Raw genomic sequence first — 23,641 nt, 5'->3', positions numbered from 1 at the left:
GTTTTGTTATCAGCTTGATTTGAAATGGGCAATTTAAGTTGAAATCCACACACCCCCTATGGAAGACAGTCATGTCCTTAATCTTCTACACAGTTGGTATAGATTTCAAATGGAGGCATCGATTCAGGTAACCCCATTTGAAACATTTGATATTCACACTCCTTGTGGAAGATGTCATCTTACATAGGGGAGTATGAATTTCAACTGGAATATCCCAATCTTTCCCAGGTCAACTTTCTCTTGTTGATGCCCTGGTAATGACGTCAATGAATGACCTTTACCCTGGGTCTATCACTTTAGCATATTAATTGAACTCCACTCCTTAACCGATAAGTTCACTAAACTCTCATAGACCAAAGTGCAAGGAATTTAAAAGTGGTGCAGCGCTCGAAAAATATATGATCCAATTCGCTGTAGAAGTGATGTAATAAATCGGATTAACTACCATAGCAATAGATGAATACAATTTTGACTTTATCGCCCTGCACTACAAGCAGGTTGCACTCATCGCATGTGTATGTCTGCAATCAAAGATTGAATACAATACTGCTCTTTTCAAAGATACTAATATTTTTGTTTCCTGGATGTGCTTTGAGGCCATTTCCTATTGTTTTTAAACAAAATATTCTAGGGTTTATATGCCTCAGAAACCCATGAAAACATTTTTAACATGTTGTATATGCAAAAACACTACAACAGTATTTTTGATATTAGTGTTCATTTTATTTAATTGCTTTTTTCTAAATACTAGAAATAATACTTTCTTCTATTAAATACTTTTTTCCGCTTTGCTCAAAACTGGTGCGGCGATCACCTGACCTGTCGCATAGGTTGCGCTGGCCCGGTGCAACAATTTCTTGTGTAATGAGCCATTGTTACACTGTAAATTGGAGGTGCATAAAACAAAATGGGCTACCAATAGTTTATAAAAAATTTCGCTTCATAACAAACTTATCTTGAGAACTTGTGAACCCTTTATAAAGAAAACTATTACTTTGGTGCTGCTTTTGTGATTTTGTTTTGGGTGACTTTTTTTTATTCTTGTGATTTGGAAAAAAAATGAAAATAAAAACACAGGGCACTTTGTGCCTTGTGGAAAAGATTTTTTTTAAAATATGTCTTGCTTTTGATCATATTTAACCCCTGGACACTACTGGTCATCTAACAGCATTTCTGATTGGTTGATAACTTGAAATGCTCATTTCAATTGCCTATTATGACTAGGCTTTAATCTATTTATGGTCAAACTTGCATTTGCAGAGTATCTTATTAATACCCTCCTTGATTGGTTCAAAATTAGACACAATAATCATTTTGACCAATCGGCAGGTAGTTCTCATGGGGTTTAATTAAAACAAACTGGGTGTCAATCTAAAAGCCAATACCACAATAGGGCAGATGTTGATAGTGGCATTTATCAGTGTTACATTTCAATTCTTCAACTATGAAATTCTGGCCTAATTTCTTTGGGACAATCCACAGCAGCTGAAAGACCTATCCCATTATGCTTTTTGGTACCATAATAGAATTGCAGGTGCCATAGAAAATGTACAAAAAATCCCTCACTTCAACTTTCAATTACTTACTTACATTAGGGATGCTTAGACTTTTGTTTGAAAAAATATCACCCCTAAAGTATTAAGAATCGATAGCTATCAATATTTAAGTGGCTCATACTTATTTTTTGTCTACATTTACTACGGCACAAGCAGATACATTGCAATGCATGATGGGATACTTCATTTAGCTGCTGTGGGGACACACCAATGAGTTTTCACAAAGATGATAATAATAATATGAAGGAGACGTGATGTCATTTTATTAACACATGACAAAAATACATGTTGATATTCTACTAACCAATTCACATGGTTAGGCAAGTAGGTCCATGCAAATCATGGATAGCATAAATCTATAGTATGAATTGATGGAGCATTCAATCTAAGGTACTTCCCCCATCCTATGTTTACCTCATACTAGTGTCTAAAGACCTCGGTCATTATAAATATGCCCGGCCCATAGCTTCAAAACTATTAATCGTACACTCAATTTTGTTCAACATAATAGCAACACAGCAGTGTTTTTAAAGAAAAAAGACAATATTTAAATTTGCATTTACAGCGATCAATGGTTGTTGAAACACAAACATTGTGGCGTGTAAAACCCGCCATGATATTTGTGCTGAATTCAAATCAATGCAACTTACTGTAAAATAAAAACAAATACCGTAGGCTTTTGTCACCTTCAAACTTTTACAGAGTTCTCAATTGTAAGAAATGCGGTGTCAAATTACCATAAATAAGCTTTTTTCTTCTTCTTGTGTTTTCAAATACCAATATGTGATTAATAGTTTTAAAGTTACAGCTGAGCCACTTTTTGCGAGGTCCTTAGTGTACAATGACAAACTCTGCAGCAATTTTGTCGCAGCAGAAAACTCTGCAGCAAAAATGAGCCAACAAAACAGGTCATCAAAAGCTCCAAACAAACAGTTGATGGGCTATTCCAGTTGAAATCCATACACCCCCTTATGGAAGACATGACCTTAATCTTCCAAGTGTAAATTTCAAATGCGATAACCTGAATGGGTGACTTCATTTGAAATCTATTCTCCCTGTCATATCTTCCATAGGGGTGTATGGTTTTCAATGTAACATCCCAATGGAAAATGTAGCTTTTGTCACAACTGACAAATTAATATACACAAAAGCGTCTGACAATTTACTGGCCTAAATAGGGACCTGATAACAAATGGAAACTTTGAGGGTATCTTTCATGTTAAACATATTGGAAATTACATAATTTCACTGGCTTATAACAATAGATAGAGATAATAGCTCACATCATACCCTTTAATCATGCTAATGTCAGTTTTGAGAATGCAGGCCTAGAATTTCCAAGATTTGCGAGGCATCGTTCCTTTTAAAACAGAAGAGAAATTTCTGAGCTGTACATCAATAGAATACTACTGTGCCCCCGCTGCAAACATACTAAAGTGTGTCTCATCTCAACTTGAAAATAACGTCATGTTGGATTTTAAGGGGGCAGATTTGAATTAGTGTGTTTACATAGTTGCGTTGCCAACGTATGAACAAGGCGCTCTTCTACAAGTGTGTATATGCCCCTGGGGTTAGGTTAGCATGTGCGATTTAAATTTGCCACTGCAAAATCCAACATGACATTACTCTCAACTTGAGACGAGACACACTATATTAACATACTGCGCTACGTCAATTTAGAGAATGCAGGCTAGCCTCACTTTTTTCTTTTCATTGGTTAGGTTAAGAAGAAACATATCAACAGTAACTATTGGGTTATACCAATTGAAATTCATACACTCGCTATTGAAGACATATAACCAAAGGGGTGTACATTTCAAATGGAGTCACATATTCAGCTATCCCCATTTGAAATTTACACTCCCTGTCTTTCATAGGGGGTGTGTAGATTCAACTGTAACAGCCAATTGTAAGCATCATATTACAAAACCCTGTTCTATTAGAAAGGAGAAGAGATGATAATACATAGCGATTTTCAATACTGCTTGCATCTACGTCAAAAAAAGGTTTGTCTCTGGTCGCCCATGCGCGTCTAAAAAATCGTGCAGAAAATCAATTTTTTCCTTGTTATTTTAAAAGAAATTATGCAGCAAAATCATCAAGAACTCCAAAAATGATAATTGAATAAAAATGCATTGCATTTCTAACATTCAGTGAGACCAGATATTTTGCCTCCTTAGCGTAATTATTTTAATTTCGCAATTACTATCCCATGTCCCGACTGATAGAAATGTTATGGTACAGGTCACACAGGCATACCAGTAAATCGCTATTCATCAAATGTTGCATCTAAGGATACAATGTCATTCAGATAATAGAATAAACAGAAATTACAACTTGCATTCGTTGTTATGTAAACTTACAAAAATACTTGTCTACATACATCGAATTTAAATTCTCTAGATAGATTACAAGAGCAGAAATATAACTCTATATACCCTGTATTGTGTACTATCTAAGATATGAAATACAAAAAGATTGAAAATTCGAAGGTTGAAATCACATTTTGCATAAATTCTGTGAAAGTTAAGTGGGCTACTAGCATTCCTGGTGAAGACTTAAGGTGATTATGAAAATATGATATATTCAAATGGCTGCCTTGTGCTATTGTGTATGTTCTCATAGATTAACATAAATATAATAAACTACAGACAATTCACCAAGTGGCAAAGTCCAGCATCATTTTTCAAAGTACATAGGCATCATAGAACTGTATATAAACCCTTTATACAGCTCTATGATAGGCAGGTGCGGCATACGTGATTTGTTAGACCCTGGCATATAGAAGGAATATATGTGAGGTTCTCTTTGCATACAAAGCACAGGGACTTTATCTTTTGGTGTGCTATCTGTACCTCTTTAATCTATGGAATTACTATTGGACTAACCTATTTAAAAGCCAGACTCTCATTGTGGAAGATTTTGGAAATATCTTCCACAGGGAGTATGGATTTCAAATGGAATTAGCACATTTACCATCTCTATTTGAAACACACACTCCCTTCAAATATCAGCAAAACCAATGATTCTCCATTTCTCTTTGATGAAACTTTCAAACATGGAACATACCCACCTGTTAGAGGCCATGTCAAAGGTCATGCTTAAATGGTGGACCATAATGATATGCTTAAATTGGACTTTGGACTAAATCTTTAATATGGTATTAAAAGCCCACTTAAAGAAATAAATAAGCACACTACAGTATAAAATAACAAATATTAATGTAATATTGAAAAAAACAACAATAGGTAGCCAATCGTATACATAGCATTTATGCATTACTTTTAAAATGCAAATTTTTAGGCTATTTCAAATATTTGTGGCTAAATATTAAAAATGTGCACAAATGGTTGGTTACTCCTGATTCCAGAACATACAGCACAAATCTTTGGGGATTAAAACAAATATTATCCTATTTTGGCAAATGAAATAGAGCTAATTCATAATCATTTAGTTAATTCTAATTGGCAATAAAAGTTCAATAGGAATGGCTATAGGAGTTGAGTTGACAACAATGCATTCTCTGACCAGTGACCATGGAAGAAAGAGAGATGTTTTTCTTCCATGGTCTGACCCTATCAATTAACCCCATGGGAGCTACCGCCCAAATTATCAGCCTTCTGATTATTCTGATTGGTTAAAACGAGGAGGTATATCATGTATTGAGCCAATCAGAGATATGGTAAGAATAGTCAGTAGGGCCAAAGGGGGTTAAGCTTAAAATTGCTAGTTCCATTTTGATTGGTTACTCAGATGACTATACCATTGCAATTAACCAATCAGGTACTTTGTAAGTAAGGCAGTAGTACCCATGGAGTTAGGGGTTACTAATCCATTGCATTGTTGCTGAGTTGTACTTACACTAATAAATTAAAGAAAACTAATAAATAATAACATAAATCATAGTTACATAATAAAATAAGTTAATGATTATACAATATTCTGGTGGTTTGTATTTTCTTTTGAGGTCAGAATATATATATCACTTAAATGACAAACAGTGGCAATTGCACATCTGTCACAAAACTTCAAAGAAGAAAACCACATCCCCAAACAAAGCTATCATTTGAACCAAGAATCATGGAAGACTACAAATCCAAGCTGAGATCTGAAAACAATGTGTTTGTCACAACAGAAAATTGCACAGGTTATTGAAAATTGATAGATTGCTTGGGGTTAATAGGGATAGGTGGCCACAGTTCAATACCAGCTTGAAACCTGGCGTAATCTTTGATTGAATTCTGACCCAAACCAGCAGACCATATCCAAATGTTTTTCATTCACCTATGATTTTTGTACAAAATGGTCCAGCATTTTGCTTTTTTCCCGCGATCACAAACCAACACCGATCTCAAACCATAGTTAGAATTATACACAAACTCATTTTACATGTGATCAAGTTTTAAGTACAATTTATAAATATATATTCTGCATTATACAACTGCATGTGGCTTTCTTTTCATACATGTACATGTAAACAATATAAAAACACAGTCTGTATACAAATGGACTATTCCACTTGAATCTGCCATACCCTGTGGAAGATTCAAAACAGTCTTCCACAGAGGGAGTATGTTTTTCAAATGGAATTGGCTAGGGTTAGTTATTTTGAAACACATACTCCCCTTGTATATGGCTTTACTACACCTTTCACAAATGGAGCGGGTATTTCACATCACATGGAAGTTACCCAAATTGTCTATTCTATTTGAAACCAATACTCCTCTGTGAAATACTTTAGCTAAATCTTCCACAGGGGGTATGTGGATTTCAAGTGGAATAGCCCAATATAAAAGCATATACTGCATTTTGTACTTAGGAGGCAAAATAATTTTGTAATTATGGAGTCAGTCTGCTGCAAAATAAAAAATGTAATATCTGGGAGTAAAAAATACACGAGATACTGTGTTGTAAAACTCTTGGAAGTGGATGTACAGCATGTACAATGTACATTAATCTTGATACTAAACTTAAAATTACCATCCATAATTTGGTACTGCTTTGATGTGAGAAGAATATAGATGTATGCAAATGAGGAGCCATCATTTTGAAGTAAATATTCATTTATCCTCATTGGTAATAATATAATAAAATTGCTTTTTGTGTTTTTGGATCAAAAGTTTTTAATTCATCCAATTCAATTTTTAAGTATGGAAAATACTCTAATAATACATTCCACATTCATTTGGAGTAACCATTACTTTTGTACAGGTTACATTTTCAAGTGAGGTGTTCTATAACTCTACATTGAGCAGTAGTTCTGCATGATGTGGAGTGATTAATAATACTACCGTAAAAACTCGATAGTTAGCATATGTGCTTACTATTGAGTGCTTTTGAAACATGCAAACATAAAGAGCCCCATTTACAAAAGTGTAAAGGGGTTTGAGCAAATCATCGATACACATAGTTATGTATGAACAAGTAAACCTGCAAATTTGTGTCTCAACCCCTTTAGTTCAGTTGGTAAAGTGCCAGACTTGGTACAATTTCATGTTTTCAAAAGCACTCGATAGTAAGCACATATGCTAACTATCAAGTTTTTACGGTATTGTTATTGAATTCGTTCTTATTCCAGCAATGGTTGAGGTCCAATGCCCTTGAACCTATTCCCAAGGCTCCAGTATAATATGGAATCTATAGTTCAAGATATCATTTTAAATGTGGGGTTAAAATGACGAGTACTAATTAACACAATTATATAATGGGCTATTCAAGTTGAAATCCATATACCTGCTATAGAGGACATGACCTTAATCTTACACACAGGGAGTGTGAATTTCAAATGGGGTTACCTGAATGGTTGACTCCATTTGTAATCTACACCCAATATGCGGAAGATTAAAGCATGTCTTCCATAGGGGGGGGGGGGTTGTATGGATTTCAACTGGAATAGCCCAATTAAGCTTCTCTTACATCAAAGCAATACCCATAATTTAGTCTGTCCACAATAGGTTGAGTCCAATGGAGCAATTATACGCATCGATAATTAATGTCACTAACAAAAGTATATTTGTAGAGCAAGAAATAGCAATAAATAAAAGACTTATTTCTACAATAATAATAAGCAATAAAACCTCATCCACTCAGACTAATGTCTGAACACTATCCTGCATCACCCCATGAGCAGTAGCAAGTGAACTATGAACACTGATAATGAGAGTTGACTATAAGAAGACATGAGAGGGCGATATTCACCTTTCTTCACAGTCACAAAATGTGAGCCTGTAACTTTGATGCAGTATATCATGTGACACGATCTGTACTAAGACCAAAGTCTGAAATTTTGACAATTTAGTTTCTGTGTATAAGTCGGATAGCTTGCCGTTTGGTGCCCTTGTCTCCTTTTGCCATGTAATGGAACATAAAGAGTATATCTTCTACAAGGCTCCTCCGCCGGCATCCTCAGGATGTATTCAAGGAAGCTGCCACTGCCTTACTAGGTCAATGAGAGGGAAGGGGACTACAAAGTTTCACCAGGCACCACAAACCATAGCTAGTGAGGCAATATAAATCTGGCTGGTTATAAATCATTATTGGTGTCCCCCAACAGCTTGCCCTTTGACACCCTTGTCTTCTTTTGCCATGTAATGGAACATAAAGAGCATATCTTCTACAAGGCTCCTCCGCCGGCATCCTCAGGATGTATTCAAGGAAGCTGCCACTGCCTTACTAGGTCAATGAGAGGGAAGGGGACTACAAAGTTTCACCAGGCACCACAAACCATAGCTAGTGAGGCAATATAAATCTGGCTGGTTATAAATCATTATTGGTGTCCCCCAACAGCTTGCCCTTTGACACCCTTGTCTTCTTTTGCCATGTAATGGAACATAAAGAGCATATCTTCTACAAGGCTCCTCCGCCGGCATCCTCAGGATGTATTCAAGGAAGCTGCCACTGCCTTACTAGGTCAATGAGAGGCTGGGTGCCACTCAAAGCATAGGCCTAGATCTGGGCATTGCTGATGGATTCTGATGGAGATTGACTGCCTTCTCCAGAGGTGCTCTTAATTTCCAAAATGCAGTCCAAGCAAGTGCTTTCTGCCTTGTTAGATCACTGGTACTAGAAGCCATCATTCGATCCCAGATATTTCAAGTTGGATACATGCTTGATATAGACTCTGCGTACACTTATTTTTACCTATATTTCAATTTTGTTATTGCTGACTTCGGTCTGATTGGATCAGATCATGTCACGGAGTATTCCTACATACTCCCCATTTACAGCTGTTTATTTGTTTATATTATTAGAATTGGGACTCGGTATACTTGATCAATTATCATTTTATTAATTATACTGTTTTAATCTCATAAAACAGTACAGCAAAGGTAAAAAACATGAATTTTCTTGAAATTAAACGTTTTTACAAACCCATGGACAATTGGTTGACAAAATAGATTGTTTGCTAATCATTGTTATTTCACAAAATTACACTCTACAGTTAGCTTAACTATAGCGAATTTAAGACACCAACGACCAGTATGATATAGATCTACATATAAACTTATATGTGAAAGATTTTTTTCTCCAAATAATCATAAAAATCTAAAAAAGATGAATTATTTATGACACATGTTCATACGCAACCAGTCTCCTTGATGGGTTACCTATAGCTACCCACAGGGCACATATGATGAACCTCAGGTACCCAATGTGTACCTTTAGGCCACCTATTTTGCAAAGTTCATACACAGCCAGTCTCTTTGTTGGGTGACCTATTAATAGCCAACCACAATGCACCTATGATGCACTTCAGTAAACTAAGCATCAAAATCCTTGGCTTTTTCAATCTTGGGGTTTGTAAACTTGTACACTGACACTGTCACTGTGCTGAGGAAACCTTTTCTATTTAACATTGTAGACCATAAATATTGTTTTGGCAATAAAATGATGATTATCTTTATGAATGTTGATATTTCTGAGGTGATTTCTGTGAATAGCATGGCCTGCCATTAGGCCGAACACAGTTTGTCTTGGAAACACTTTGTCAGAATTCAAATTCATTACAGGTTAGCCCTTTACACTTGATTCTGAGTTTCCTCTCATATATTTTCAAAAACAAACACAGTAACTTTGTCATAATTTTCCAAGTTTCACAATCAGTCAAAATGCAAAATTAAATACCCAAGCTTATGTATTGAAGAATTGGAAGGATTTACTTAGGCTCGCTCCAGCAGGTGTAGTACATGAAACTACATGAAGCAAATTCAGATTGCGTTCCTAGTAAAAAAAGGGCATGTATTTAAGGGTTTTTGTTTACCGCAAATCACATTTTAGAATCTTAATTGTGATAATGAATTCAAACACCAGCTTGAATTTCAATTGCGGGTGGGTGGGCACCTCAGAATCAAGTGTGAAGGGCCATAATTACTAAAGCAAAACATCCCTTCATGCCATCCATTGCAGAAGTCCAGATCCTCATCCTCGTTATTATAATAGCATGATTCCTTGGCCTGAATTTCAGACAAACAGGCCTCAAAAACAGATGAGATGTAGAAAGTCATGATGCTCAGCCATAACACGGGAAGATTCAAGCCTATTTGTTAATCTGTTAGCATTCAGGCTAAGATCATGCTAAGTTAGCCTGAATTTATGGTAAAGTGGGACATTACTTCATGCCATCCATTACAGAAGTGAAATCTGTCAAGCTCATATAGTCCAGGTCCTCATCATCCTCATAGTCCTCTGCAGGTCCTTCAGTCTCTTCCTGCTCATATATGGGGTTCCTCCTGGATAGCACTAGGCAGCATGGAAGTTGTTCTTGTTGCAGCGAGTAGTGATGGATAAGACGTGGAAGGTCTGGAAAGTCACGCCCAAAACCCTGTAAATTAGGTGGAGGAAAACACACAAAGATGTAAATGTACATGCTCAGCATAACACTTATATGACTACATGTACTTGGAACACACAAAGGCCAACTGCCTAGTTCACAAAAAGGTTAATTGCTAACTATATAGTACAGGCAGTTAACTCTTTTGTGCTCCAGGCATGCCATGCAGTTAGCTTTTGTGCGCTCCAAGCAGTTGATATATATACTTTGTCTGATCAGAGATGAGGGTGACGTATGTGTATATTTCACTTGTCGCAGTATTATATTGTACGTACTAACCTTATCACACAGGGCATATACATACATGTACATGGATGGTTGTCGGCACGCCTATAGCGCAACCAAGTAAAAACACTGACATCAACTTCAACTCTTGATAATTCAACCCTTTGTGTGAAATTTTGCTCTGCCAAAAAACAGTTTGGCAATTGGCAATACCATTTAAAATCCACACACCCACTATGGAAGATTACACTACCATGCCTATTCCACTTGCACCTTATGATTAATCTAGCTGGAAAATGTTGATAGCATTAAGGGATCTAAAATGAGCGTTTATTGTGTTTTCGACAGTATTTTTTGTGGGACATGAGAGCACCTCAGACCTATCGAATTGCATTCTGAATACTGAAGCATGTCTTTCTGATATCAAATAATTTTCATTTTTGAAAATCACAATATAATACAAATTTTATGACAAATTATAAAAATTTGATATTTTTCAAATTTTGATATGTAACAGTCCTCGAAGTAAATTATATAAATCTAATGACATATTCTTAAAGTGTATGTAGCAGGGAGGAAAAAGTCGACGGTCAATTGAAAATTTTGACCTTTCATATTGAAGATATGGATTTTTTCCCAAAAGACCTAATTTTTTCTGGCGTTTTGGGAAAAAAAATCCATATCTTCAATACGAAAGGTCAGAATTTTCAATTGATCGTCGGCTTTTTATCCCACCTACATACACTTTAAGTATAAATCATCAGCTTTATAAAGTTTACTTCAAGTACTGTTAAATATCAAAAATATCAATTTTAATGATTTGCCATAAAATGTGTATTAAATTGCGAATTTCAAAAATCAAAATTATTTGATATCAGAATGACATTCTTCGTATTCAGAATGCAATTGATATGTCTGATGTGCTCTAATGTCCCACAATAAATACTGTCCAAACGCTCATACCCCAGCCCTTAAGTAAATTTCAGCTGAATATTGTTGTAATTTATCAAATCAAGTTCAATTTTGCACAAGTTAGCCTAAAATTAGACAATTTTGTTTAGTATTCCAAAATTCAGGTAATCTCATTTGAAATTCACACTCCCTGTGTGGAAGATTAAGGTCATGTCTTCCATAAGATGTGTGTGAATTTCAACTGGAATACCCCATTTAGTGTCTCTCCATAATTAGACATTACATAGCCATCTCTTTTTCACAAAATAACATAATTTTCACAAAGACAGGGCAGCCTTTGAGTACAGCATGTTTTGCTTATGAACCTAACAGATGAGACTTAAAGATTCCAAATTGGAAAGTGCATAATTCAACAGTAAATCCACCATATTGGAATGTCACACATGTTGACCGAAATAGTGTACTTCTGGTATTTATCGGCAAAAGACCAAAATCAGAAGATAGATGTCAACTTTAAGCTTGAGTGTTACCATGTAGTGGTTCCCAGTGGAAAGCATTATGCACATAATGCATAGCAAACATGTAATTTAAATCAAAATTGCTGGACGCTTGGTGAAATAAACTGTCGGTGCACAATTTTGTTCTGCATGAGCGACACACAAACATGGCAGAGTCCCAACTCTTATATTTTCACTCTCTTCAGTACTTACTTTGATAGTATAGCCTCCATTTTTGGTTCTGACCACTAAGTAGTTGGCAATCTGTGATTCGTTAAAGTCTTTGTCCACTTTCATAGATAGAGCAAAGCATCCTGGATGACTCTTACTCTCTCTCACAATAAATGCACCTTTCTCTTCTTGCTGCAAGATTTCTACTGCTATCTCCCTGTATATACACATACAGAATAAGACAATATTAACAACAATATTAACAGTAAGTACCCACAGGCGAGTTTAAATTAGCTGTTTTGAAAAGTAAGAATTGTTCTATACAATATTAATGTTGTCAGTCAGTGTGATGTCATTTTCAGCCACCTTGTGAGTAAATCAATATAATTAAGTATACTGCTCCAGGTAAGTATCCTTACACTTAGAAAAATAATCACAAAATTGACAAAATGACAAAAAAAGGAAAATAAGAAATTTAACTTCTGATGAGTCGTGACCTACATACATAAAACAATATGACCCTCAATACTAGGCTATTTCAGTTGAAACCCATGATACACCCCCTATGGAAGACATGACCTTAATCTTGTAGGTTTAAAATGGAGCCACCCATTCAGGTAATCCTGTAAACTCACGGTCCTTGTGTGGAAGTCATAAGGGGTGTAGGATTTCAATTGGAATAGTTCATTGAAAGGAAAGTGGCTGGAAAGCCTGTCTAGTAGGCGGCTTCCTTCTTTTCTTCCTCATATATTTGGATAAAATAGCACCAGACCCGGCACCAGACACGAAGAGCTACAACACAGTGAACCATGACCTCAAAATGTAAGGACTAAAGGGGGTGCTATACATAAAATAAAACCATCAAAATCACATGGTTTTTTTCTTTGCTCCATTTGAACTCTTTGCACCAGTTTGCTATAGTTGAAATCCATATACTTCCTAATGGAAGACATGACCTTAATCTTCCACACAGGCCGGTGTAGATTTCAAATGGAGTACCCATTCAGATAACCCTGTTTGAAATTCACACTTCCTGCGTGGGAGATTAAGATCACGTCATAATAGCTAGAAATCAATGTCCAACAAACCACTCATTTGGCTTGATTGCATCATATATGATTAGCGATAATAATAAAGGGATAAGAAATAAAGGGAATGCAATATGATGTCACTCATGACAGACTCATCGTCATTTAAATAAAATTCTTGCGGATGTGCACATGATAATACCATAAAACATGCAGTAGGTATGAATGAATGAGGAATCGATCTAGGGACCTGTCCCTCTGTCATTTGAGAACTGTCCTTCAACATGGCTGTCATTTCCATTGTTATACCGTTTCAGTTGGTTTGTTGCATAGGGTCTATACAGCATATTGTGGCTTATGTCTAACACTGCCTATAATACTATGCAAAAGCCTAAAGCTTTCATTCGAACCACAGCATACAAATCTCTTTGATTATGAAACCTCAAAGGAGCCTGTGTCTCAAATAAAGGAGTAAACCCAGTTTTTGTTTTTAGCCTGAATTCATTATTGTGTTCCATTTAAAATCCACTCTCCCCCTGTACTGTGGAAGATTTAGGTTACATCTATGGGTTTTAGATAGAGTACACAATTGGGTATCTTCCATTTTAAACCACTCGCTACAGTTGTGGAAGATATTGTTTAAGCCATAGTACAGGAGGAGCGTGGGTTTCAAAATAATTAACCCTAGCCAATTCCATTTGAAAAACACACTCCTTCTGAGGTAGACTTGTATAGTATCTTCTACAGGGGATAGCAGATTTCAATTGGAACAGCCCATTCTGGCAACATGCAACTGATATAGTGTAGTGCTTCCTAGAGGGATGCATGTGGGGGAAGGAGACTAGCAGATGCTTCCGTTAGCTTTCTCCCCCTCCCTTGTGTTTTTTTTTTTAATTTTACTTCTACAAACCATAGCTACACCCAGGATTGCTGAACATTTTCAACCTAAATCCCGGGTCAAATCCCTATAAAGTCTCCTATTGTTTCTCTTAACCATTGCCTTCTATGAGACATGGCATTACCAGAATCACTGGAGCCAATTAAAAAAGATGCCCAATATTTTCTTAACCAGTGATTGCTATGGGTCAAGGAATGGTTAAAGGTCATGGCAAATATCTTTAAAATTCTTCCAATTGGGCCACCAAATAGAGGGGTTGGCAACTCTGGCTAGACCTATTTTAAAGGCAACATTTCAACACACTTGCATCCTGTAGCACAATATCATGCCTTCCCATGATGCATTTGTGAAATTACACCAAATCAGTCATGGAACCGTGCTATACTTTGCTCTATTCGCTACTTGCATGGTTTCGCCATTATGCACTATGTGCGGGGAGAGCCTCGAACTGGCAGCATAATGTGAAAGGAAGAATTACGTAACCTTACACAGAATGTTATGACTGGTTCAATTCACATTTGGTGCCAGTTCGAGGCTCTTCCGCACATAGTGTATAATGGCGGAACCATGCAAGTTGCGAATAGGATGGTAGTTGTCATGGAACTTCATCAAAGTCAATTGCGATTATCTAAAAATATCTCTCAAAACAAAAATCTCTCAAAGAAATTGACCTTTTAGGTAAATCCCATAATTCCTTGCGCAAGTCCCAGATGTCAACATTTGATGTCATGCTGTCTTGTAAAGCACAGTAGCGATGTTCGTTAAACGATGTGCGCATTAGCATGACGTCAAATAACGACATCTGGTGTCTAACGCATGGAATTATGTGATTTACCGAAAAGGTCAATTTTCTTAATTTTTCACCATTTAATGCTATGCGCCGGTTTATAGAAACACTGGAATGATGCATGCTGGGAAGCACATTTCTCTGCTGTCCTTGCATCCTGTAGGTGGCTGTTACTGACACACCCTCTTCCGCCACACCTGGTAAACAAACTCATATCGCCATGGGAACATTTCATATCCATAATTCAACACTCTCCCCACTGTCAATATGGATGGTGATTTTGCACAAACATAGATGCACGGGTGTGCGTACATGTATGTGTTTGACCAAATTAATTAACCTCATTTTTTTACCACTAGCTTTTAATATTGCCAATTTTTGCACGCTTCATCCACATTTTTTCCAGGAAATTTATTCTGGGCAAAAGTTCATTCTGCTTCATGGATTTTACATCAACCTCAATCACCCAAATCGTCGGCTGTATTCCATAGTGGCGTATAGTGATTTTTGGTCATTTTTTTGAAAATTGGAACATATGTTTTTAATGATGCTCTCTTTCATTTTTTCTTAGTCTCATCAGTCATAATTAGCTAATTAATTAGTAATTAATTAATTAAATGTGGCGTATAGTTACAAAGTGACATTTTTTGTATTCCATAGTGGCGTATCGACCATACGCCACTTTTTATACACATTTTATAATTATGAAATATCGGCAAAAATGAAAAACATCGTATGTCATAGTGGCGTCCGCGTATCGGACCTCTACGCCACTATGGAATACGAACGACAAAAAGTAACGCCATCGGGATTACACGGCGACCGAGGTGGCGTACGGTTAACGTTAGGTTAGGGTATTGCGTTTTGTTTGTTTTCCATAGTGACGTATAGTTTTATTTTCAGTTTGCCAGCAATAGTATGTATTTATTTCTTTTGAAAAATATATAACAATAAAATTTATTTAGTTTACTACAGAAATTCCACATTATTTACAAAATATAATGAATGTCTGATTTACACAACTCGATTTTAAATTGGCATTTCTTCAAACCCGATTTTCTCGAAAAGTTGTTTATTCGCGGCGCCCCACTATACGCCACTATGGAATACGGACGACGAAATGTCAAAAACAAATCTACACTGCTGCCAAAAATCACAAGATACAATCACAAGTGTGTTGTTCCTTCCTAATCTGTTGGACACTAAAATTCCAAACAAATTTGTAAATCCCCATGTTCACTCACAACTTGTTTGAAAACCCCAAACAAATTAAAGTTGAGACCCTCTGGCTGGCATATAAACGAGTAGGGAGCTAAAAGAAGCCGTCTGGCAGAAAAAGAGTTAACATGCTATTAAATAAACTAGGGAGGTTCACTTTAATGCATTGATTTATAACTTCCTTTTTTTGACAGGAGCTAGGATATAACAAACTATATATTGCATTGAACTTTAAAAGGTGCATAGAAGAAGAGTATCTACATATTTCAATTATTAGCATGATCAGTCCAATTTGATCATATAGGCTATTTAACAAAATAAGTGCACTGCAACCTCTGTAACTGTCTTTAGCGGAGATCAGAATGTTGTCAACAATGATGATCACTGGGAATATAGGTATTGAATGTAAATTAGTGATTATTGATGAAAATCCTCAGCCAAATGGAAGTAAAAAAAGTGATTTGCCTTAAAATACAGCTTAACTCTGTAAAACTTTCACACAGGACCTATTTTCCCACCCACATACACATATAATGCACTTACATGCAAATGAATGTACCCTGATAAAAAGGAGGTACAGGCACATGATGTCTGTCTCAACAAACTGCCCTGGTCTTATGTCTCACACCTGAGTCTTAAATCTAATTCCTATAACCTTCACTTAATCCTCAACTTATAATAAGAAAAACAATCTAAGCCTCCAAATCCCCATATCTTGGGTCACTTAGTGCTATACACATGATACATGTACCTGTTATTCTAATATGATTAAAAAATCACAACATAAAATCCTACATGTAGAATGATTCGGCATTGTGCTTCCATAACTGACTCTGATATTAAGGATGGGGTATGAACGTTGGACAGTATTTATTGTGGGACATTAGAGCACATCAGACATATCGAATTGCATTCTGAATACGAAGAATGTCCTTCTGATATCAAATAATTTTGATTTTTGAAATTACAGCAATGTAATACACATTTTATGGCAAATCAATAAATATTGATATTTTTGATATTTAACAGTACTTGAAGTAAACTTTATAAATCTGATGATTTATACTTAAAGTGTATGTAGGTGGGATGAAAAGCCGACGATCAATTGAAAATTTTGAAGATATGGATTTTTTCCCAAAACACAAAAAAAAATAGGTCTTTTGGGGAAAAAATCCATATCTTCAAATCATATGAAAGGTCAAAATTTTCAATTGATCGTCGTCTTTTCCTCCCAGCTACATACACTTTAAGAATATATCATTAGATTTATAAAATTTATTTCGAGGACTGTTATATATCAAAATATCAAATTTTAATAATTTGTCATAAAATTTGTATTATATCGTGAATTTCAAAAAATGAAAATTATTTGATATCAGAACGACATGCTTCGTATTCAGAATGCAATTCGATACGTCTGAGGTATAAACGCTCATTCTAGATCCCTTAAACAACACTTTGTGTAATCAGTGGGCATGCAGCCACAACGCATATAACCAACTAATGTATAATTTGATAATTGGTTGGGGTTAATTTCATTCACAACAACTTCCTTCCTACAATTATCCTTACATGGCCCTTGCCCTCCCCTGCAGGGACATGTATGCAAGAGATATATAGATATATATATATAGTACACAATTGTTTGCCCACGCTATCAGCCAAAATATCATCTCCAAAGGCAAAGTTCAATATCCTCCAATCAACAAGTGTAGCTCAAAAGTTGATCTCAAGTTGGAGTATGAGTTTGCGTACCCAACACACTCACAGTTCGTTCTATGCATATAGAAACCTATTAGGATTACAGAACTGTGTACTGACAGATGAGCATGTTTGAGAGAGATCCTAGCACTAACTGTGTCATAAAGATCAATGAGCAGAAATAGGTCAATTGGATTATTGATAAATAATAGACCGTGATTTTTATTTGAAAATCCATTTGCCATGTAAGTATAATGTCGGCCTATCCTACGGCTGACAGTAAAATATTTCACATGATTTGTTGGGAGTGGTCTTCTTTTCCTTGTTCTTTGTCTTCAACCCTGTTTCGTTATTTCCTTTCCAAAAAGCTAGCATGCTATAGGCTTTTTAGTCTGGCTTGGGCATTAATTTTAATAGTGCCTGGTCCCATCAGGACCCAAGTGTGTCTCCACATTGAGCTGCTGTTTACACAAATAGGTTTGAAGTCCTGTATTTGAGGATTCACATATAGCTCGGTGGTTACAGCATGTGACCTGCACGAACAGAGTCCCAGGTTCCAATCCCGCATGGTTGGGCATCCGAGAATTTTGTCCATGATACTATTCACTTGTGCATGTTATGCGAGTTTGTAATTCAATGTTTCATTTGTTCTAGACTAGTACGTAGGCTTACCAGTACGTGATGTATGTTTCTTCTCCCACTTTAATTACTAAGACTAAGTATTTACACATCAAATTAATAATTTCCCAAAGAACTTTCTCTTCTTGCATCCACAGGATTAAGGGATCTAGAATGAGCGTTTATTATGTTTCGACAGTATTTTTTGTGGGACATGAGAGCACCTCAGACCTGTCGAATTGCATTCTGAATACTGAAGCATGTCTTTCTGATATCAAATAATTTTCATTTTTGAAAATCACAATATAATACAAATTTTATGACAAATTATAAAAATTGATATTTTTCAAATTTTTGATATATAACAGTCCTCAAGTAAATTATATAAATCTAATGATATATTCTTAAAGTGTATGTAGCTGGGAGGAAAAGCCGACGGTCAATTGAAAATTTTGACCTTTCATATTGAAGATATGGATTTTTTCCCAAAAAGACCTAATTTTTTTGTGTGTTTTTTGAAAAAAATCCATATCTTCAATACGAAAGTTCAAAATTTTCAATTGTTCGTCGGCTTTTCATCCCACCTACATACACTTTAAGTATAAATCATCAGATTTGTAAAGTTTACTTCTGAGTACTGTTAAATATCAAAAATATCAATTTTTAATGATTTGCCATAAAATGTGTATTAAATTGCGAATTTCAAATAATCAAAATTATTTGATATCAGAAGGACATTCTTCGATTCAGAATGCAATTCGATATGTCTGATGTGCTCTAAAGTCCCAAAATAAATACTGTCCAAACGTTCATACCCCACCCCTTAACACATGGTCGATTCTATACTAGGGATTTCCCACCAGAAATAAAATAATCCTCTGAATAAAGTGACAAAATGTCAGTAGGTCAACACTATATTTGCCAATAAAAACACCAACATCAAGAAAGTAGATTTTGACTAGAAATGTATAATTCTCTCCATACAGGTGCAACTGCAGACGACAAGTCTTAAATTTTCTTAAACAATTCAAAATTGTATTAAAATTAATACAAACAAGCCTACTATTGGTTGAGTGGTTCAAGAGATAGCTCTTGATATTTTGAGAAAATATCTTTGACTTTTTATGTTGAAGCCTAACCAGCATGCAAGCATCTTTGTTCTTCCAAAGTGAAATGCATATATTTATAAGCAAACCCCAACGATTTGTGGAAAAAATTGGCAAATTGCATGAAAAAAGGTAAATCGCATGGAATTGCACAGTGAAAAATATCCAATTTTGCAAGAAATTGCACAGAATATAGCACATTGCATTGAAACTTGCAAATTTTGTGAGGAATTTTGTGATAAATGGCAAATTTTGTGGGGAATTACACAGAGTTTTGATAACATCACAAGTTTGAAGAGCAGTGTGTGTACAAGGTTTACATCAAGTGGGTCAGATCATTTTTGTGAGCAAAATGGCAGAAAACAAGAAGGAAAAAACCCTACATTTTGATAAATTTGGTGGATTGCACAGAAAAAGTCCAATTGTGGAGACAAAATCTTATTGCGCAAAGCGTCGCAGAATTTCATGCCGTGAAAATCGTTGGTAAATAACATAGTAGATCCAGCCTCTTACCTTTCTTTTTTTTTACTGCTATTAAATACAAAAAAGTATTTAATGGTACTCAACAGAACAGATGGACTGCTTCCTTAGTGTAAGTGTGTAACCAGCATTATAGACTCATCATGAAGAGTTATACATTGCTCTCCTTATCAAGCTTTAAATTGGACCATTTACATGTTGGAAATGTCTTCTGTGGGGGAGTATGAATTTCAAATGGAATTAGCCAACATTAGCCAAAACTAACCCTTCCTCTGTGGAAGATTCAATTTGAATCATTCTCACAGGGTGTATGAAATTCAAACGAGCTGCCTAATGTGTTTATTCCATTTGAAATTCCTACTCCCCTATGGAAGATATTTCCAAAATCTTCCACAGGGGCAGTGTGGATTTTAAATGGAATAGCCCATTAATTTACCTTGGTATTGCTGCTTTGAACCATGATGCTTGACTGATATCTTTATACCATGTGGCTTGACTAATATCCTTGATATCTTTGATATCTTTGATTTCTTTGATATCTTTGATATCTTTTACTGGTGCACTGCGATTATCTCCATGAAGTGATGTTGACCTGGAATATAAATAAAAAGGGAAAGTTCATTAGTACCATACATGGAGCACTTGATCTTAGCAGATTCTTTATCAAAAGCAAAATGTCAAAGTAATGCTCTCAGAATTGCACTTCTGTGTAAAGCCAAACCAACCTGTGGACATGGCCTTAATATTTTACACAGGGAGTGTGAATATCAAATGCGATCTCCTGAATGGTGTTTCCATTTGAAATCAAAACTACAACAGCTGAAGGCTTTTTTTATAAATTCATTCTTGAAAACACCCAATGTTCTTCAACATTTGATATAGAAATCAGTTTGATTGTAGCAGGAACATTTTTGTATCGGTATTGAACTGCAATATATCCCTTCCATATGGATTGAAAGTTGTTATACTTAGTTCTTTGGGTTAATAGGACGAACAAATTTGATTCTTCCCCCAGAGTAGCCAGTGCACATAAACGTTGAAAAAAAACCCCACCCAAAACAATGCATCTGACCGGATTTGAACCGGCGACCTCCATAATACTAGCACGACGCTCTAACCAACTGAGCCACAGAGGCACGCTGGAGAAGAACAGAAGATATAAATCTATAGGTATAAGGTTTGAATTTGTTTTAAAGAAGAGCAAAAGAAGAGAGATAGAATTTGCTGGAAAAGAATGGAAAATATAAACCTAGTAGGTAAAGGTATAAGGTTAAAAATGTTTTAGGTGAATGGAATTCAACTGGAATATCTCATTGACTCTGTGCCAGGAAAATCTCATGTTTGCAGTTGTCTGCCATAGAATAGTAACAACTGGTTTTAACTGGAATTTGTCATTTCAGAGAAAGGATAATATTAGATAAATTTTGCAGGAATAGAAAACTGACCAGTTCTTCAATGTGCATTGATTGGGGAGGTAATGTGCTGCAGATAATGGATCCCATTTTTTCTGGCCTCTGGAATAACAATGGCCCCTTTCAGGTTAATTTTGGTAGAAAAATGACATTATTTTCACCCTTTTAAAACAAGAATATCCCATTTCTACTAACTATCCATGAACTCATGCATGGTTAGATTATGCTGACTAAAACACACTGGGGTTAAGTGGTCCTTTAGTGATTGTTACTATAAAAGCGATGTTAAACACTGATAAACTCAATAAAATGTCTGGAAATTGGCTGAAAGGAGTTTTGAGTTTATGAAGTCCCCTGTATTATGAATTTGGGGGAGGGAAGCCAAGAAAAACACAAAAAACACAAACCTCAGAATCAAGATTGCCGGGTGTTCAATAATAAAGCAATTTCCAGAACAAGCAATTGGAATTTAACCAAATAATCCAAATTTTGCAAGTCTGCCAAAACTTGCTTCATTCTGTATGAACATGCAGTTTTTATAATGTCACCATGTGATTATGTTACCATGGCAACATCCTTACCTTGGTGGCAGAGGTGGTGCAGCTCCATGACTTGGACTTCTCTTGCATCTAAATTTGCCGATTTCAATTTCGACCTTATGACCTTTATGTCCCGGCGCCCTCGGACTGACCAATTTATTGTCCACTTTGTTCTCTTTAACAGGCGAGTTTAAACCTTTCATATTATTAGGCCTTTGTGGCATAACAGGTTCAGGTGGTAACTGACCATCAAAATTTTTGGGTGGTACAAGTTCTCCATTTAATTTGAGACTTGTTTGTGTTGCACTATCTGTCAATGATGATGACGACGACGTTGATAACGTCGGCGATCTTTGTCCACTTTTGAGTTGTCTTGGCGCTGGTAGAGGGCGTAATACTTTTACTTCACCCTCATCACTTTGGTTACTGTCCGATTTGATGCTACTACTATCGTCGTCGCTGTTGACCTTTAACCTTTGATTTGGGATGTTTTTCCTCGGTGCAGGTTGAGGCCTTGATTTAGGAGGGTCCTCATTTTTTGGTGTTGTTAGTGTATCATTATCTTCGTCATTATTGTCTTCTTTGTTCTCTTTGAGAGTGTCATTATCCTTTTGTGCTTTTATAGTATCACTATCCTCATTATTATCTCCGTTTGATATTACCGACGATGCATCTGCTTCAAACAACTCACTGGGTGCATCCCGTTCTGTCGGCGACAATCTCAAATCGGGATCCATCCACTCATCGATGGTGGCGCTTTCAACCGTAGCATTAATAAATTGTTCCAATATTGCATAACTTCTACTATAATCAAAAGAATCTCTCTCGGAATATTCACTATCTCTATATGTGTCACAATTCAATTCGTTATCATCATAACCATTCCATGTATATCCATCTGTACCATCAGGTACACCATCGTCACTTTCGCGTCCACCACCATACACAAACGGTGGCGGTACTGATGAATCTTGCAGCAAGATTTGGCCAGGACTTGAATGCTGCAATTCTGCTGCTGCCATCTTTTCTCGAAGCCCGGGAGGCGCCGTTTCGTCCTGTAAACAACAAACAACAAAATATTTCAGTTACAACGCTGCATATGTAGCATTAGCATATATATATATATCAACGGGCAAAATTATTGGACACAATTTAAGAGGGCGCACCACCAAGTCACTCTACATTTTATGTACCAGTGAAATGTGGTCAAAATATTTTAACTTGTGGCTTTATTTTCTAAACCTATACTCAAAATTTGCATGTTTTTAGCTCATTGTCTAATTGAAGTAGTGGGAGAAAAATTCCCACAATATTTGGAATCAGCATGAAAAATGCATTATAAATGAGTACAAACAAGCCCAATATTGGTTCAGAGGTTCTTGAGATGGCTCTTAAAATTTCAAGAAAATATCTCAAAAATTTTGAACTTTTTATGTTGAAGCCCATGGCCAGCATGCAAAGTCTAAAAATATCATGATACAGTAGATATATTAAATGCCCCCTTGACCTAACTTATAATCAAGCACACAAGCCCCTGATTAGATTGAATAGAACAGTTTTCCAAATGTGCCACTGAATTTTAGAAAATGTTCTTCCCCCAAATGACATTACATAGTCAATGCTTCTTACTATATAGTCTTTCATACAGCAATCTCTATATTAA

At 36.0% G+C, this 23,641-nt stretch overlaps 1 protein-coding gene across 1 annotated transcript in view; it reads right to left on the bottom strand.

Annotated features, from left to right (window-relative positions):
• Positions 1-1,792: 1,792 nt before the first annotated feature.
• LOC140156479 (uncharacterized) overlaps positions 1,793-23,641 on the bottom strand; it is a 90,699-nt gene continuing 68,850 nt past the window's right edge. Inside the window, 4 exon segments of the mRNA XM_072179422.1 lie at positions 1,793-10,377; positions 12,234-12,408; positions 20,464-20,619; positions 22,021-23,033. Coding sequence (XP_072035523.1) covers positions 10,165-10,377; positions 12,234-12,408; positions 20,464-20,619; positions 22,021-23,033 — 1,557 coding nt within the window. The 3' untranslated portion in view covers positions 1,793-10,164.

The sequence above is a fragment of the Amphiura filiformis genome, chromosome 7 (assembly GCF_039555335.1).
Source record: "Amphiura filiformis chromosome 7, Afil_fr2py, whole genome shotgun sequence".
Taxonomy (NCBI): Eukaryota; Metazoa; Echinodermata; class Ophiuroidea; order Amphilepidida; family Amphiuridae; genus Amphiura; species Amphiura filiformis.
Note: the sequence above shows the minus strand (reverse complement) of the source record. Positions and strands in the feature narration are given on the sequence as shown.